Below are 16,445 nucleotides of genomic sequence, written 5' to 3' on the forward strand. Positions count from 1 at the left end.
CTGTTTTGACCTCGTTAAATAAGTTTCAGACTAGTGATCATTCCAACACTACTATTGTACTTTTGTGGGAAAGTCGGGACTTCAATATCACAGTACGGAATTAATAAAGGCATTTTCATGAAATAATTAAATTATAGTTCAAAATGAATGCTTCTGCCAAAAGTTTCCTTCAGTTAAAAGGAAGTTTTTCCTTCCTACTCTTGTCAAGTGCTTGCTGATAGGGGTCGTCTAACTGTTGGGGTTTTCTCTGTATTATCGTAGGGTCTTTACCTTTAAATATAAAGTGCCTTGAGGCGAACACACACGCTCAAATATAGGAATAATAATAATAGTAATCAAATATTATAGGAGGGCCACAGAACCAAGGCTATAAAAGACTTTACAGTACATGAAAAAGATTAAAGAGGAACTTGTTTGGAGTTTTGAAAAAGAAGAACAAGAGATACACTCACCTACATCTTTACTAAAATAATAAGTGCATGAGTCTGCCACCACCCATATAAGACTGTCATACATCAGCGCAACGACATTACTAGCTTTCCCAGCTCGAGTGATGATTGTTTAAGGTCATGGGTCAGGACAGTCACCACTTTTGCCATTAGACAACTGTAGCATGAGTCACCTGTAAATTTCTATGTTGTGTAATGTTTCTCTCTTAGAATATTTCTGATCTAATTATAAAAGAACCACCATTAAAGACAAAATCAATGTTATATGCTTTATTTTGACCTTACGTTTTATCGTTCTTGCCATCATTTCAGTTGCCTATGGGGAACTCTGGCAGAACCTGAGCCTGGTTCTGCCGTAGGTTTCTTCCTGTTAAAAGGGAGTTTTTCCTTCCCACTTTCGCCAAAGTGCTTGCTCATAGGGGCTCATATAATTGTTGGGTTTTCTCTGTATGTATTATTGTAGGGTCTACCTTACAATTTCAGGCGACTGTTGTCGTGATTTGTATAACTAAAATAAATAAAATTGAAGTGAAGTGAATCTGAATTTCCAGTAAGGTCACAGTGCTGGATAGATGTGTGTGTTATGTCGAGGGTTTGCCTGTTGGGGTGGGGCTTCACTAGCCTGCTGGCATTTAAGGACAAGGCAATGATTAAAGGAAAAAGACTATTGATCTGTTGCGCATTAGGAGGAAGAGCGCTTGTAGGAGTGATGTGCAGGGGTTCATTTAATTCGGCATCATGCCAACGTTTGGCGCCTGTACCCAGACCGCATTCTCCAACTGTAAACATTCAATGGAAGTCACATTACTATGGATGCTTATTTGGCTTACTTTATAGCAGGGGTGTAGGGCTTTTTGGAAATGACCAGCACTGGGTTTTTTGTTTTTTTTTTAATGTTCGAGTATTTCTCTGCAGCATTGTTTACGGTCTTAAAGCTTTCCCAGCTATAACAGAATGCTCCCCCGTGGCCCTTTAAGCCAGTGGACACATTGTGTGCTTTCTTTCTCTCCATGTGTATTAGGTATTGAATAAGTGACCTTTCTGGTTTGTATGAGCTCATGGGAAAAGTGGGTGTTTCCACAGGAAGTTAATGCCTTTCCCTCCCCCTCTTTTTTCTCTTGCTCTCCCTCTCCATGTAGCTTACAGTCTTACTCCCCCTCAAACCTCTTCATTCGCTCTGAACGCCCCCCCACCTCCCACCCTATTTTTCAGGCGCTCCCAGGTACTCGACAGAACAATGCTCCTCGCGGCAATTCTTGTATCACTTGTGTGAAACTTTGTGAACCATGAAAAGAAAGGCGATAACGGAGGGGGACAGGCAGGGCAGAGATTGCAGAGGAATTGGTCTTCATTTCCATCTGTTTAACATTAAACACTGATGGCGGCTATTTGATTGCAGACAGCTGCTCGCAGCCCCGGAGGGTCCACAGAAGGTTAAACCTGCATGGTTTTTCGGACAGGAAGTGATGCCCACAGTCAAATTTCTCTTTTCTTAGACGGCAGTGTTGCCCTGCCGGTTTGAGGTAATCGAGACTTGCTTGATCAAGTATTTGCTTACCGTCAGATTGAGTCCCCCCAATATTTATGCTGTTTTGCCTTTTTGAAGCCTTTCATTAGCATGTACAGTGTATGAATTTACCATGTCTGGCTATGATGTGCTGTCAGAAACGGATCTACACATTCTGTCTCAGACTGTAACTTGGCAGGCTCCAGTCTGTCTGGCGTGGGGTTTGTGTTCTTAATCAAAATTGCTGAACTTGGCTCCGGCCCACCGAACAAGTCTTACAAATGGCATGTCTCACCTGTCAGCTGGGGGGCACGCCCCCGCTTCATGTAGCGACCACTCCTGTTCTACTCCTCGCTGCTGATATTTCAGTCCATCTAGCAGTTTGTGCTTGCTCTGTCAGCAAAACAAAGAGCATGGGTCAGTTTTGTGAAGTAAGCTGAACGCTCACTGTAAAGAGAGCTATAGCTTTCCCTTGACCGTGCCATATAGCTTTTCTGGGCCAAGCACTTTTGATACATTTGGCAAAAGTCCTGCAGTGTGAATAAGAACTGTTTTCATTCACTCAAATTGTGGTCACAAATGCTCTGAATCGACAAAGCTTGCTCAATTGGATTTGCACAAGTCCTGAGGTTTGCTGCTCACCTTCAGCTCATTCTGCAAAATGCACAAAAACCACGAGCGGCTCATTTTCACGCCCACCTCTTCGTGCAGAGCTATTTTTCTTTTTCTTTCTTTCTTTTTTTTCTTTTCTTTTTTTACTTTTTCGTTCATTGAGCACAAAACAGGCGTTTGGGTGACGATCTAGTGAGCATTAAGAACTCAAAACCAGCTACGTTGACAAAAAAAAAAAACAAACAGAATGGCGTGCTCAAGATATAAACAGTTTGTTACATGCGAGGTCGCAATTCCAGACATATCACAAGAGATAGTTTTCTTATAAAATGTAAAATGTTTAGTTGGGGAACATTTTGTGGTAGGCTTGCGGTGTGCTGGAGCGGGGAATGAGCAGTTTGGGGAATAGTGCAAATCTGCATATGCTGACTAGAATAACAAGATTTAATGGTATTTAATCTACATTTTTTTCTTTAATTAAAGAATATCTACGGCTGATGATTCTCAAAGCTGAGGTCTGGGAATTCTCATTGGGCATTAAGCCATATGCAGAAGGTAATTAACTCCCAACTGTGTTGATGACTATTTGTTTTAACTCAGCATTCCCTCTCATTATGACAGTCTTGTGAGCGGGTGCACCATGTAACCTACATTGGGTGGGTGTTTTTTTTGTTTTTGTTTTTTAATGAAGTTTTTTATTATGTAGTAAAAAGAAAATCTCAGTTTCATCTCTGCTGCTGCTGAATCAGTGGTTTTATGTTCCGCGTAGATAATGATGGTAACAGTCAAATCGGCGTCTCTAACCAAACAACCAAACAAGCAGGATAACTGAGTGAGATGGAAAAGGGTCTATATTTAGTGTTAGCATAGCTGTTTGTGTGGGGAGGAAGTGGGTGCATAATGCAAGCACTATGCTGATTACACGCCTACACATATCACCCATTCTTGCGTCGCTGGCAGCCAGCAGTCGTAACAGTCGGGATTAATTGCTTTATTTCTTCACTTGTTACAGAGCACAAACTTCACCAGGTGCTTTGGTGTTTTATTCCTGTGTTGAGCAATGAAGTGGCTTAGACGACAAAGCACCTACACGCTGAATTAGCGCTTTTTTTTGTGCGTGGCTCGTGTAGCAAAGAGGGGGGGAAGACGTGCGTCTAAATGAATCAGTGCATCATGTTTTTCTGTTTTTTTGCATTTCTTGGATTTCTGAAAGGATAATTAATCTACAGGAATTTGCGCAAAGACTTGGATTCTTTTTCTCTCTTTTTTGTCAATTATGCAAAAAACAACAAAAAAACCCCTCTTCTTTTTAAGAATCTGTTGATTCTCTTCTTCCTGCTTTGTTTGAACATTTTTTATACATTATGTATTGTTTTGAAAAAATATAATATGAAATGGTAGAAAAAGGCATTTTAAGAACATTGAAAACCATTCATCACCGGCACCCAAACAAAAGAAATTGATCATAAAATAAGCAGATCAGAAATCAATCCCTTGTTGTAGCCTATTTTTTTTTAACCCTTTCCTTGACTTTCTCCTTTATATGACAGCTTCTTAGTTTCAGCCCAGAAAACAATCTGTCTTTGTTTCACAATCATCTAGATACAGAACGGCCTCAGCACACAAAGCCGCACTGCTGCTGAGCTTCATCAACTGGGCCTCCACTCGTGGCCTTTAATGATTTCCTGGTGTGAGCGTACATGTGCTTTGTGTGTGTGGCTGGGATGTATAGCTAGAATGCTGGAGGAGGACTGAGCCACAGGATCAGACTTTGCTGGAAAGGCGGGGTAGGGTAAGATGTCATCTGTGACATCACCACCACTCGAAGGCTCGACCGGGCCAGCTCCGTGCTGCAGAGGTGGAGTTTCCTTCCTGTGGAGCTGACCAGGGCTGAGTGTGGCTTGACCCACCTTACCACCGACAGCTAAACTAGACTGGATTTATTTTTTCGTCATACAGTGTGTTGTTGTGTGCTCACTGTTGTGCTGGTTTTCTTTCATATTGTTAAGCTTTAGCACCTTTATTTGATAATTTGTGTCAAATAAACCAAAATTTTGTCCTGCTGCTGAGTGGAGGTGAAACCAAACCATGCTGCTAATAATGTGAGAAATAATTATTTGTTCTTCTGCTGAATTTGTTTGTTTACTCACTTACGAAGAAATGAGCAGTCTCTAATTTTTATGTCATTGTAGTGGGGAGAGACAGAATATAAACCAAAAATCCTAAAGAGAAAAACCCCCCAAAAGACAGGATTACATAGAAGTTAGAAACTGAGTAGGTTCCTTTAGGTTTCTTGGCTGCTGCTTCTCAGCTCGAAGCTTCAGTTCCTTCCACAAATTGTCTAAAAGACTGAGATCTTTGAAGACTGGCGAGGCTACTCCATGAATCCTGGTGTGCTTATTCTTTAGCCGCTGCTTTTTTTTGCCTTGGCAGTATGGTTTGGGTTATTGTCATACTGGAGGACTCAGTGATGGTCCATCTTCAGTGTTCTGACTGAGGGGGGGGGGATTTTACACGGCATGGCCTCGTCCATTAGCCCCTCAGTGCGCTGCAGTCGTCCTGTATCTTTAGCAAAAGAAAGAAAAACAGTCCAAAACATAATGTTTCCACCTCTGTGCTTGACTTTGGGATGGTTTTCTTTGGGTCACTAGCAAACTAAATATCCTGCTGGTGCAGAAAGATTTCCATCCGTTGCGCTGTAGTGTATCACGAATGGTGTTCTTTGGGATTGTGGTCCCAGCTGCTTTCAGATCATTACCACTTCCTCACATGTATCAGTTATGGGCTGATCCACCAGCTTTCTCATGATCATCCTCCCCCCATGAGGCAAGATCAGTTGATGGAATCTTTATATTTCTTCCATTTCTGAATAATCACAGCAACAGTTGTCACCTTCTCACCAAGTTTCTTGTCGATGGTCTTGTAGCCCGCCTCCAGCAGCCTTATCTTCCCTAATACATATCTTGCAAACACACACGTCCTGTTCTGGTTTATTAAAGATTTATTACACAAGCTGGTATACTGTATTTTATCTCAGGTTTGCAATGTTGCTGCAGAAAATCTTTAATGTCAAAGCTTTTGACCTCATCTGAATCCGTCTAGTCTTTTCATTTCTGTCTAGTCAAGTCATAATCTGCCTACATTCTTGAAAAAGTATTTTGCTTATCAGTTAATTTATTAATTGTGCGTTGTGCTCATAGCTGTAGGTTTAACATTTTTAGATGAAATACAATATGACAGCTAAAACACAAAAGTAAAAGAGAGCCGAGAGGCGATCAGCACCTTAAGGATACTACCTTTGTGGTGTGTGGTGAGCGTCTGGGAGCTACTGTTTCCCAAAACCTGCAGCTGTTCTCGTACTCGACATGCAGCAGATTCATTTCGTTATAAGGAGCCTGTTTCAGCTGATGAAGTTGTGGACCAGCATGAGGATTTATAGGCCATATTACTACCCATGATTCATGCTGGCACATGTCATATAGTTATTGGTAGCCCTCCTGTCATGTTGCACTTTCTCACCTAGCCCATCGCTTTGCTGTGGCCGAGCTGAAAGCCAGCCAGGCTGGGCTACAGCCCTGTTAGTGCTGGCTCTGGTGCTGCTGGCACTGCAAAACAGCCTCATCTATCACGGGAAATGGCAATGAGACAATCGGCCAGAGTGGAGTGCAGCATCTCCATCGCCTGCTCGCGCAGAGGAGGGAGAAGGGAGGAGCAGCCAGGGCAGAGCGATGCTCATCGTAGCCCGAGGTTGACAGAATAGGAATAAGAGATTGACGTGAGGCCGAGGTCACATGCTGAAGCTACAGCTGGGAGAGTGCTAGAGGTGGTGGTGGGCAGGGACAAGAAACATAAGCAGCATTTTTTTTTTGTTGTTGGGGTTTTTTTCTTAACCCCCTTCCTCTCCCTCTCTCTCTCTCTCGCTTTCTGTCTGTCTCGTCGTCTGAAGGCACACTGTCAGTGCAGGTTTGCAGTGTGCAGCGAGTTCTAGGATGCACAGTAATACTGATGAATTATTGAACAGCGGTGAACGGATGTGACACAGGCCAGTCTTGCTTCCACGCTACACAACGACAGGAGCGTGCGATGGAGAAATTACCTGCATGTGCAAAAAGCTGCAAGAGACAAAAAATATATAAATACAAAAATAAAGTACCCTATAACTGAAACAGAGCTTGACTAAGGACTAAGAAAGGCTCTATAGAAGGCACGAAATCTGATTATATGCAGTATCAACCAGAGACTTAAAGGCATAAACATTTTGATCCCATGAATATATTTGAGCATCCCAAGATACAATATTCATGGATCATCTGCGATGGAGCTGCAGAAATGATCCAACAGGCTAAAAAGAGTTTTGATAGCATATATGAGCTTCTCGTAGCTTTAAGTGGTGATGTGCTTTTGCAGTTTCAGTGCCACCATCACTTAATATTTATTGACTAAAATGTTTCAGTCCCTCTCAAATGAAAATTACGTTGCGTTAACCGCCTCCGTATTACTCAGAGATGTGCTACTGACAGCACATAGAGCAAGAGCTCTCTGTCTCCTCAGCTGCCAGCTAACCCCAAAATAAGTGGGATTGTGTGTGAGTCATAAAATAACATACAGTTTCAGGCACAAACAACGCCACTGCAACTGTAAAAGTTTAATTTGGCCTATTGTTAGAATGACAGGGAAACTTGTCTGGATTTTTATGTCCTCGTGATCGCGCTGCGTTTTAGGGTGTTGGTTTGACATTCCCCGAGCACTCCCCTCAGCTGTCACCGCTTAACTAGTCCCAGAGGAGAGCGAGAACAACAAAACATGGGAAAAATGTAAAAAATGCACGACCCCCCCGCCTCACCCCACCTCCAACACCGCCCTGGCCCCACCCTTCCAGCTGAGGTTACTAAGAGACCAGATTTTGGCCTCGGAGTGAAAGAATCAAAGCCTACAGCGGTAACGGAGGAAACATCTTGTAAATGAGATATTAGCGTGAAAAGCAGGCTGCTGTCAGAGCCTAAGCGGCTTTTTTTTTCGTGCAGGTGTCCGCACAGAGTGTGCTTACCTCCTGCGTGCAGCATGCTAGTAAAGGTAGAGGTCAGTGGAACTGTAGTGTGTTTAAACCTAAAACAAAAGGACAAACAGAAGGGGCAGTTTTGAAGCCGCCTGATCAATGCACACAGTCGTTTTTCAGCAGCGTTTAAGCACACAGTGGAGGGAACAAAAGGGTAAAAAGTTAACTCAAACTTTATATTTTTAAACGTGCTGTGGACATGCTTTATGAATGGTGTTGAAATATAAACACATTTTTGTATAAAGACGTACACAAAAAAACATCTAATAACGTCACTTCATTTCATTTTATGTTTGTTTTTAATGTGAAATCTACAAAGATGGAGAAACAAAGTAAATGCACTGTAGGTTGGATGTAATGTTGATATGTCTAACCCGACGCAGTTCCAGGCCTCGGATGCATTCACAAATTCATTATTTCATTTGTTACAAGAAGTAGGCAGAAAGAAAATATTATCCACCTTTATTGTCGTTTTCTTTGCCTCCTACAGTCGTACTTTGTCACTGACTATGACCCGACAATTGAAGACTCTTATACCAAGCAGTGTGTGATCGACGAAAGGCCGGCCAGGCTCGACAGTAAGTGCACTTTGCTGAATAAACACGACCAGTGCAAATACGCAAGTACAAAGACGCACACGTAGCTCCTTTGTCCTGAAGTCTATTGCACTTGAGGAACTGATTTCAGAAGTTTATTTTGCTGTGAGCTACCCTGTGTGTGTGTGTGTGTGTGTGTGTGTGTGTGTGTGTGTGTGTGTGTGTGTGTGTGTGTGTGTGTGTGTGTGTGTGTGTGTGTGTACTTTTTTTTTTTGTCAACGCACATGTTCATGCTCTCTAGTCCTCGACACGGCTGGACAGGAAGAGTTTGGAGCCATGAGAGAACAATACATGAGGACAGGGGAGGGCTTCCTGCTCGTCTTCTCAGTCACTGACAGAGGAAGGTAAGTGACAGTTTTCATCATGTGCAAACACACACACGCACACACACGCACACACGCCTTGCACATTTCTGTTTACAGTAACATACGCTTGTGCGCTGCTCCTCCTCTATCTCCGACTCTAAAGTAAAACCATAAATCTTGCACCGATACTCTCACTTGTTGCTCTTACTTCCGGACCTTGTTGTTGCTCTTGTTGTCATATTCTTTTGTTCTTCGCACTTACCCCCTTATCCTGTTCTCTTGACTTCACCTTAGCTTTCTATTTAAAGCCTGCTGAAACAATAGCGCATGGGCTCAGAGAGCATTATACAAGTTGACGCTTAAGGGAGTTGACAAGAATCCCGTAGCAATCCCTGCTGAATTCCATCATGTATACAGTAGAAACATGCACGTATGTATGTACTAACAACACTCTGAGGCACAGAGAGTCCTTTAACTTGTTAAACCCCGGTGCATAGCACCCTGAGTCAAAGTAACACTGTCACGGACCTTTAATTTAAACTTTAGTCCACACTTTCTAATTGGTTCTGATTTTAAACAACATTTAAAGGATGCCAGATTTATTTGGTCACCTTGGTAAAAACAAGTGTTATAAATCACTTTTAAGCCAGCGCCAAGTAAATTCATCTTTTGAAAATGAAGACAGGCTACTGCAATAGCGAAACTAAAAAGAATAAAGGGTGTTCCTCCTGTTTATGTAGATAATCTCAGAAACGGCAGGCTCCATCAGTTTCAGTAAAAGCGAACTGACGCCATATAGCAGCATCTAGGCTTCCTCTCTTCACTAATACTATTGAATAGAAGCAAAAAAGTAATAAAAATATGCAGATACATCAGTATGTCTCTGTATGTCTCTATGTCTCTCAGTATGTGTCGCAGCTTACGCCACATAAAATAGTGTTTTATGTGAAACTTTATAGAGTTTATGCTGTGATCTCTGTGTTTCTACTCATCTTCTTCATGCCTGCGTCCCTGCCCAGCAGTGCAGTGAGCTGCATTCCCCTTGCCCCCACAGCCTCCTCCCAATGTTTATGTTGTAAACAGCCTTTCCTTCCTCCATTTATATTAGTGAAGTCCTTCCAGATTTACTATGTGCTCACCAAGCTGTCTGTGGGCCCGATGCTGGAACGCCGCCCTGGGTGCACTGTTCCATTCTGGCCCCCCACCTCCTCCTTTTTTTTTACTTATTTTTTTTAACATTTTTATTTTCTGTTGGGTTGAAACTAGGGCTAGTTTCAACCCAACAGAAAATAAAAATGTAGCCCTCACATGCTATCTTTATTGTAGTGGCTCAGCAGTCAAGTCAGCATGCAGAAGAGAGCCTTAAATAAATGCATTCGACATTTTTTATATTCTGACATGTTTTAGCCTTTCTGTCTCATGCACGCTGCCGATGACCCTTATCTCTGGGTGATCGTTCTGTTCGCGTGGGTGTGGTAATGGTGGGCATTTGTAGCTACATTCCTTTTGCTTTGAAGTCTGTCTCATGTACATTTTTAGATGAATGCATTCATCGATATGTGAGAAGATATTGCACAACCTGTTTGTTTAGGGAACACGACCTAACACCACATACTATGATTTACAGCTTTGAAGAAATCTACAAATTCCAAAGACAGATTCTCCGAGTGAAAGACAGAGACGAATTCCCTATGATCCTTGTAGGAAACAAAGCAGATCTGGAACTACAGAGACAAGTAAGTCCAACAGATTGCACTGACAGGCTCACATGTACCCGGTTTGATCAGCTGAAGAGATAATACGAACCAGTCGGGAGGATTTTGCATTTGCATACTTGAAAGTGGTAGCGCAGCAGCTGCAGCGTAGCTGCTGAGATACAACAGGATGTGAGTGAAAGAATAAAAGAAGCTGCAGAAAGGCTGGTGTCGAGGGGAGGATGGATGGAAACAGGAGTGTGATGAAATGATGAATTTTCAGCCGCTGGTGTGCAGTCAGGCCTCGCTCCCTTCGGTAAATCCACACCGCCCCCTAATGGTGAAAAAGAATCTTGAATCTTGATATAAATCAAGAATCTTGATCGCTGACCTGTGACTCCTTTTTGACTCCAAAGGGAGTCACGGTTAAAGCAGGTATTGTCCTCTGTGAATGCAACTTTGATTAATACAGATAGAGCAGCAAAAGGAACTGGTCGATGTTGCACACTATACTCATAGAATAAAGGCAAGTATGTGACAGACATATTTGATATTTTACAATATTATGACATTTGTAGCTTTTCAGTAAGTAATAACATTGTTTTTATAAACACAGTGATTGCGTTGATGGATTGTAGAGCATGATCCTTCCTGGACTTCAGTTTACATTGAAGGTTCACGTCATCATTACCATCTTTCTTTTTGCCTCAGGTAACCCAGGAAGAGGGCCAGCAGCTGGCCAGACAATTAAAGGTCACATACATGGAGGCTTCAGCTAAAATACGAATGAACGTAGACCAGGCTTTCCACGAGCTGGTTAGAGTAATCAGGTAGGTGCTTTGTAAAAGTGTGTTGTTTTACATATCGTCCACATGTCAGTCTTTTGTGTTGTATCTGTAAACAGTGTGGAAGCTTTAGTGTTGAGGCATGTTGCACATATTGCTTAAAAATAATATGTCTAATCCTCAGAGTGCCCTGTTAAACACACTGCAGGATCTCAGGGTGAATGTTTACAGGAGCAACATTTTTTTTTCTTAAGCTCTTTTGTTTCCTGCCTAGCAAATTACTATAAAAACAGGGACAAGCTATGTCAACAGTTGCTGTAACAGATGAGTTACATTTCTTTGTTTCTGTCTATATTCTTTGAATTTTAAAATATAAATTCCCCACCACTCAAGTATAAAGTCCTAGAAAATATTCCAGAAGGCTTTAGCATAAAACAACTGTATCTGCATTCTGCAGGGAGCAATAGGACAGTATTTCCTTCATTTATTGACAAGGAGTGCTAAAACTAAGCACACAATCTCTGGCTGTGTAAAAGAAAAAATCATATTAGATAAAACTCAAAGGAATTTAAACTTTGGCTCACCAATAATTGTGGTAAAGATGAAGAAATTAATTATTAATTAGGTCACATTTCAATGTATGTGGTCATGGAAGTGTCACAGTCAAGGTTAATTTAAATTTAATGTAAACAGTTTCCATATGTACTCAGTAACAGAGGCCAAGAGACCAGTCCACATATGTATTCCACAACCAGTTAGAAAGTGGTTGCTAGAGGTTGTTGGCTGTCGCTAGGTGAAATCAGTTACAAACTAACTAACTGCCCGGTTCCTTGACTAGAAACAGTGGGTGACTCTGGTAATCTGTTAGCACCCTTGAGGAGGTTTTCAATTTAACCAAGTGACAGCAAGCAACTTCCAGCAACCCGTGACATGAACGTAAATGCTCCAGTAGTTCAGAACACAGCACCTTCTTCCTGTATTTACTTTTAATGTTCCCACCCCAAACACATCTGGACAATAAGCGGACTGAACATTCTCACGTGGTTTGTAGTGATGTGCTTGGGTTTGCTTGTTTTTGTTCTCTGTGTAAAAAGAAAGTGAATCATGTGAAAAAGCTACAAGTTTACAAACTCATCAACAGATTCGGACCAGAAAAAATGAACGATATGTGTGAAAATATCGTTCATATATCGAGGCTGCGTTATGGCAGCCTCGCTTCTGTCAGTCTGCCCCAGGGCAGCTGTGGCTACAACCGTAGCTTGCTTCCACCAGTGTGTGAATGCGAGAGTGAATTAATAGTGGTATTGTAAAGCGCTTTGGGTGCCTTGAAAAGCGCTATATAAATCCAATCCATTATTATTATTATTATTAAAATGCCCTGAGTTAAAAGGAAGGAGATTTAAAGGGATATAAGGTGCTTTTGGTGGATAACATGTTATAGATCAGAATCAGAATCAGAATCAGAATACTTTATTGATCCCTGGGGGAAATTATTTTTTGTTACAGTGCTCCATTTTAAACCAACATTAAGACAAGACAGACAATACGCTAACTAAGAATAGTACAATATATACATATATATACATACATACATACATAAGTCACTTATAAATAAATATTTGGAAAAGAAACATGTGTAGTTGTAGCAGCAAACAGTGTGTTAAGTGGATGCGTTGTACAGGGAGATGGCCACAGGCAGGAATGATTTCCTGTGTCGTTCAGTGGTGCTTTTCGGTAATCTCAGTCTCTCGCTGAACGAGCTCCTGTGACTGACCAACATGTCATGGAGTGGGTGGGAGGTGTTATCCAACATTGTCTTTATCTTGGACAGCATCCGCCTCTCCGACACCACCTAGATGATAGTTTAAAGACCGATTAAGTATCTCTGGCCATAATTACAGGGGGAAAAGTACACACTGGGTCCTTATAGCTATGCTCTATCTCTTCCAACTCCCAGGAAATTCCAAGAACAGGAATGTCCACCGTCGCCAGAACCTACAAGGAAAGAAAAAGACAAGAGCGGCTGCCACTGTGTGATTGTCTGAGTTGGCCTTATCACTGTAACTCATGCAGCTACTCTACCACCCCACCCACTCTGCCTGACATCACATCCTAAGTGGATGACTGACCGCTGCCTTCTCCACGTGCATGACTTCAGACAGCCTTTTCTGAAATACTTTGACCAGGAACTGCTGTCCCCAGGACATCGCTATGGACAACTGACAATGCCAAAATTTAACACCACTCTACCTTCAGCAGTAATCTTAATTCACACGAGAGTCCCAACACTAAACATTGCCTTCTAAATCAGCCTGACAAATTAATGTTTCGTACTCTGAAGGACTTCTCTTGCCTTGTAGTGACATTTGTACTTGCTACCGAGATTGAATGAAAACTATGTATCCAGAATGTTAATGACTTTCTTTAGTTTCCAGTGTCTGACCAGAGCAGAGAGATTATCTTATGAAGCTTTGTGTATGTTGTGCCATATCCACCTTTACTCCCATGTGCTAATCTGCTACTGTACATATGTGACATTTGTTGTGATTTTGTATTTCTAATGACCTATTAAATCACCACAGTACAGTGTGTGAGATTGAGTTTGGTTTTACATATATGAACTGAATATATAAGTATGTATATAAATATAATGATAGCCCTTAAAGCTATTATGAGATTAGAGGTTTCTGGCATTTTGCAGTGAATTCTTGATCTTTTTTGTGGTTTCTGCTTTCATTTTAGTCAAAAATGAAGTGTCTACTGTATTTTTTTTTAAGTCTTACAGATTGAAGGATTGTTAAAAATCCTACACTTGTCAAAAAGTAGCAAATCTGTCTGAATTTCTTTCCTCGAAGGTGGCGGTTAGGTCAGCATTGGACATACTACATATTTTTTTCACATTTCTAAGAAGCAGTAGAAATAAAATAACTGGTAGCGCTTTGTGTAGCCTTGAAAACTAACCCGATTTCAGCTCAAAACACTGAAAACTACGTTCTATACTCAGCCTTTGACAAGCAATGCTAGCAAATCCCTTTGTTGCAAATCAAGCTTTCAGAGCTCCATTCAATCTAGATCATTCCAGTGCAAAGCATCTTTTCTGTCAAACATTTAGTCCATGATGTAGATCAAATAACTGTTTCACCATTCCAATAACACAGTGGCAATGTGTTTGTTCCCTTTGTCTTTGAATTATTCTGTAACACGGCTTCCTCCCCCCCCCCATCCCGATGGTCTGCCAGTTGGAAAATTAGGACAAATGGAAGCTTTGAGATGCACATCATAAGACAACCCATCTCCAGTGGGACATGAACTCAACGGACCTGCCACCTGTGGAGCAGCCATCGCCACATACCCAGTATAATGTTCTGCCTTCCCCTCCCACTTGTGTACTTCTGTTCAGGCATTCAAACAGAGTACTGCAGTTTGTTTTTCACTCATCATCTTGTAATATAAACCACAAAAATTAGACGATTGAAGTAACGGACTTGATTAAATGTTTCTACTCTACTTTTATACATTATTTTCTTATCAGACTAGTTGACAAGTATTTTTATATGTTTATAAGTGAATACATGTTCACAGCACAGCTGTGTATATATGTAAAGAAGAATATTTAATTCTCTCAATTATTTTAAACTGAAGATGACTGTTGGTCCAAAATTGCAAAATTGGATTTGTCACAAACATGTGACCAGGAAGGGTTTTTTTGCTTTTTTTCTTTAGTTGCTTTTTCAAAAAAATCTTATGTGGCTTAGTTATGGAGAGTATATTTATTATGAGGTGTTCATTACCAGCACAGAGTGTAATAATGCCGGTTCAAGTGGAGGAGAGTTTGGGAAACTTTACAGAGGAGCTTTAAATTATACAAATGATTATTATAATTGCTGAAATCTCCCATCTTATTGCAAAACCTAGTGTGAACCCCAATCATACTGTTTGTTTTTTCTCTTCAACATCAGTGTCCTTTGCCCTGTGTCTAGCTTTTGGTGCTAAAATAAAGTCTGTCATTGAGCCTGAGGGGGTAGAGAATCTTTTTTTAGCTTTAAAAAATGAGATTGAACTGAAAATTCACTATTTACTGCAGATCTGCATTACTGTCCTTTAATCTGCAGGGGACTTCATTTTGGCATGCTTTAACCGAGGCATATAAATTTCCAGACACCTTACATAATAATACACATGTTTATTCTATAAGTGTTGAAATAAACGTGTAGTCTAGACCTAAAACAGACCAAAAAAGGCCAGATTCAGACAGATCAGTCGCCTTTTCATACTTTCTTCTCATTTTGAGTCTTTGAGACCAAAACATGTTACTGACAATGATTTAATAAGCTCCCCGAACCCAGTTAAATTCACACAACTGTGCAAAAGCAAACCTCCATAAACAGCTACATGCATGTATTTGAACCACAGGGTAACTGTTTGACTAAAGGGAAATGCTATTAAGTACATGTACCAGAACATGGTCAAGGCAATGGTTCTCATTTTTCTCTCATACCTTACATCAGATGATACAAAACACCACCCAACCCACAGTTTTTTTTTCGCCGATAGAAAAAAATGACCCAAGTAAATTATTGAAATAAAGGTCAGTAAGATAGGATCAGTAAAGTCTTACATATAGTAGCTCTGTGCCTCCAAGGGAGGTCTGCCTACACTGTTTGAGAACCACTGGGTTTATATAGAGAGCACATAATACAGAGACATAAAGCTCGATGACAAATTGATGGAAGGACTTAGCTCTTAATAAGTTTTAGCAAAAATAACGGGCTATCATAAACATCTTAACAGCTCCTTGGCATAATTCCTTGTCAACTGAAAGAATTTACATCATTCGTTTACTATAATTTAATGATATTTTGATTTTATAATCACACACACTATGCCACTATTTGTGCAATAGGTTCTAGAGAGTAACAGCAATGTCAAAATTCGAGCATATGTGATATTTGCGCCTGCAAAATAGCAGAAACTGGAAAATGAAAGTTGCTCATTAGTGCAATCTCAGGCGCGTTCCTCCTGAGATTAAATACGAGAAAATGAGAAATTTGAAGGAGTTTGTATTTTTATTTGTTGGCATAAATGGAAGGCTATTACAGGTGAAGCTCAAGAGGATTTCCTGCTTGTCTTTCACCCCAATTGGCACCTTTACTCCGTGGATTAGTTTGCCAAATGAGCATGTCCACGTGTGTGACCAGGTATTCATTTATTTAAAACAAAAAAGCATCAGTCAGCAGTGAGCTGATACATACAAGTATCTTTTACTGTGCAGCTGTCAGCAAATGAGTAAAAAAATGCTTATGCGTTCATGTCCTTGCATGCCAGCAATCAAAAGAAAGCGTAGTGCCATACATCGGTGCGGACTCGTTAATTAGGGTGAAGTGTATGTAGGGCGCAGTCAGTCTGTATAACTAATCGGCGCCGTAAACGACTGAAATTGG

The 16,445-nt window shown here is 41.0% G+C and overlaps 1 protein-coding gene across 1 annotated transcript in view; it reads left to right on the forward strand.

The window, feature by feature from the left end:
* The window catches only part of rras2 (RAS related 2), a 31,337-nt gene extending 16,316 nt beyond the window's left edge, over positions 1 to 15,021 (forward strand). Inside the window, exons 2-6 of the mRNA XM_080884406.1 lie at positions 8,115 to 8,202; positions 8,462 to 8,564; positions 10,153 to 10,261; positions 10,931 to 11,049; positions 12,962 to 15,021. Of these exons, the coding sequence (XP_080740532.1) occupies positions 8,115 to 8,202; positions 8,462 to 8,564; positions 10,153 to 10,261; positions 10,931 to 11,049; positions 12,962 to 13,049 (507 nt within the window). The 3' untranslated portion in view covers positions 13,050 to 15,021. The remainder of the gene's footprint in view (positions 1 to 8,114; positions 8,203 to 8,461; positions 8,565 to 10,152; positions 10,262 to 10,930; positions 11,050 to 12,961) is intronic.
* Positions 15,022 to 16,445: the final 1,424 nt, after the last annotated feature.

This window comes from Rhamphochromis sp. 'chilingali', assembly GCF_963969265.1.
Source record: "Rhamphochromis sp. 'chilingali' genome assembly, chromosome: 6".
NCBI lineage: Eukaryota > Metazoa > Chordata > Actinopteri > Cichliformes > Cichlidae > Rhamphochromis > Rhamphochromis sp. 'chilingali'.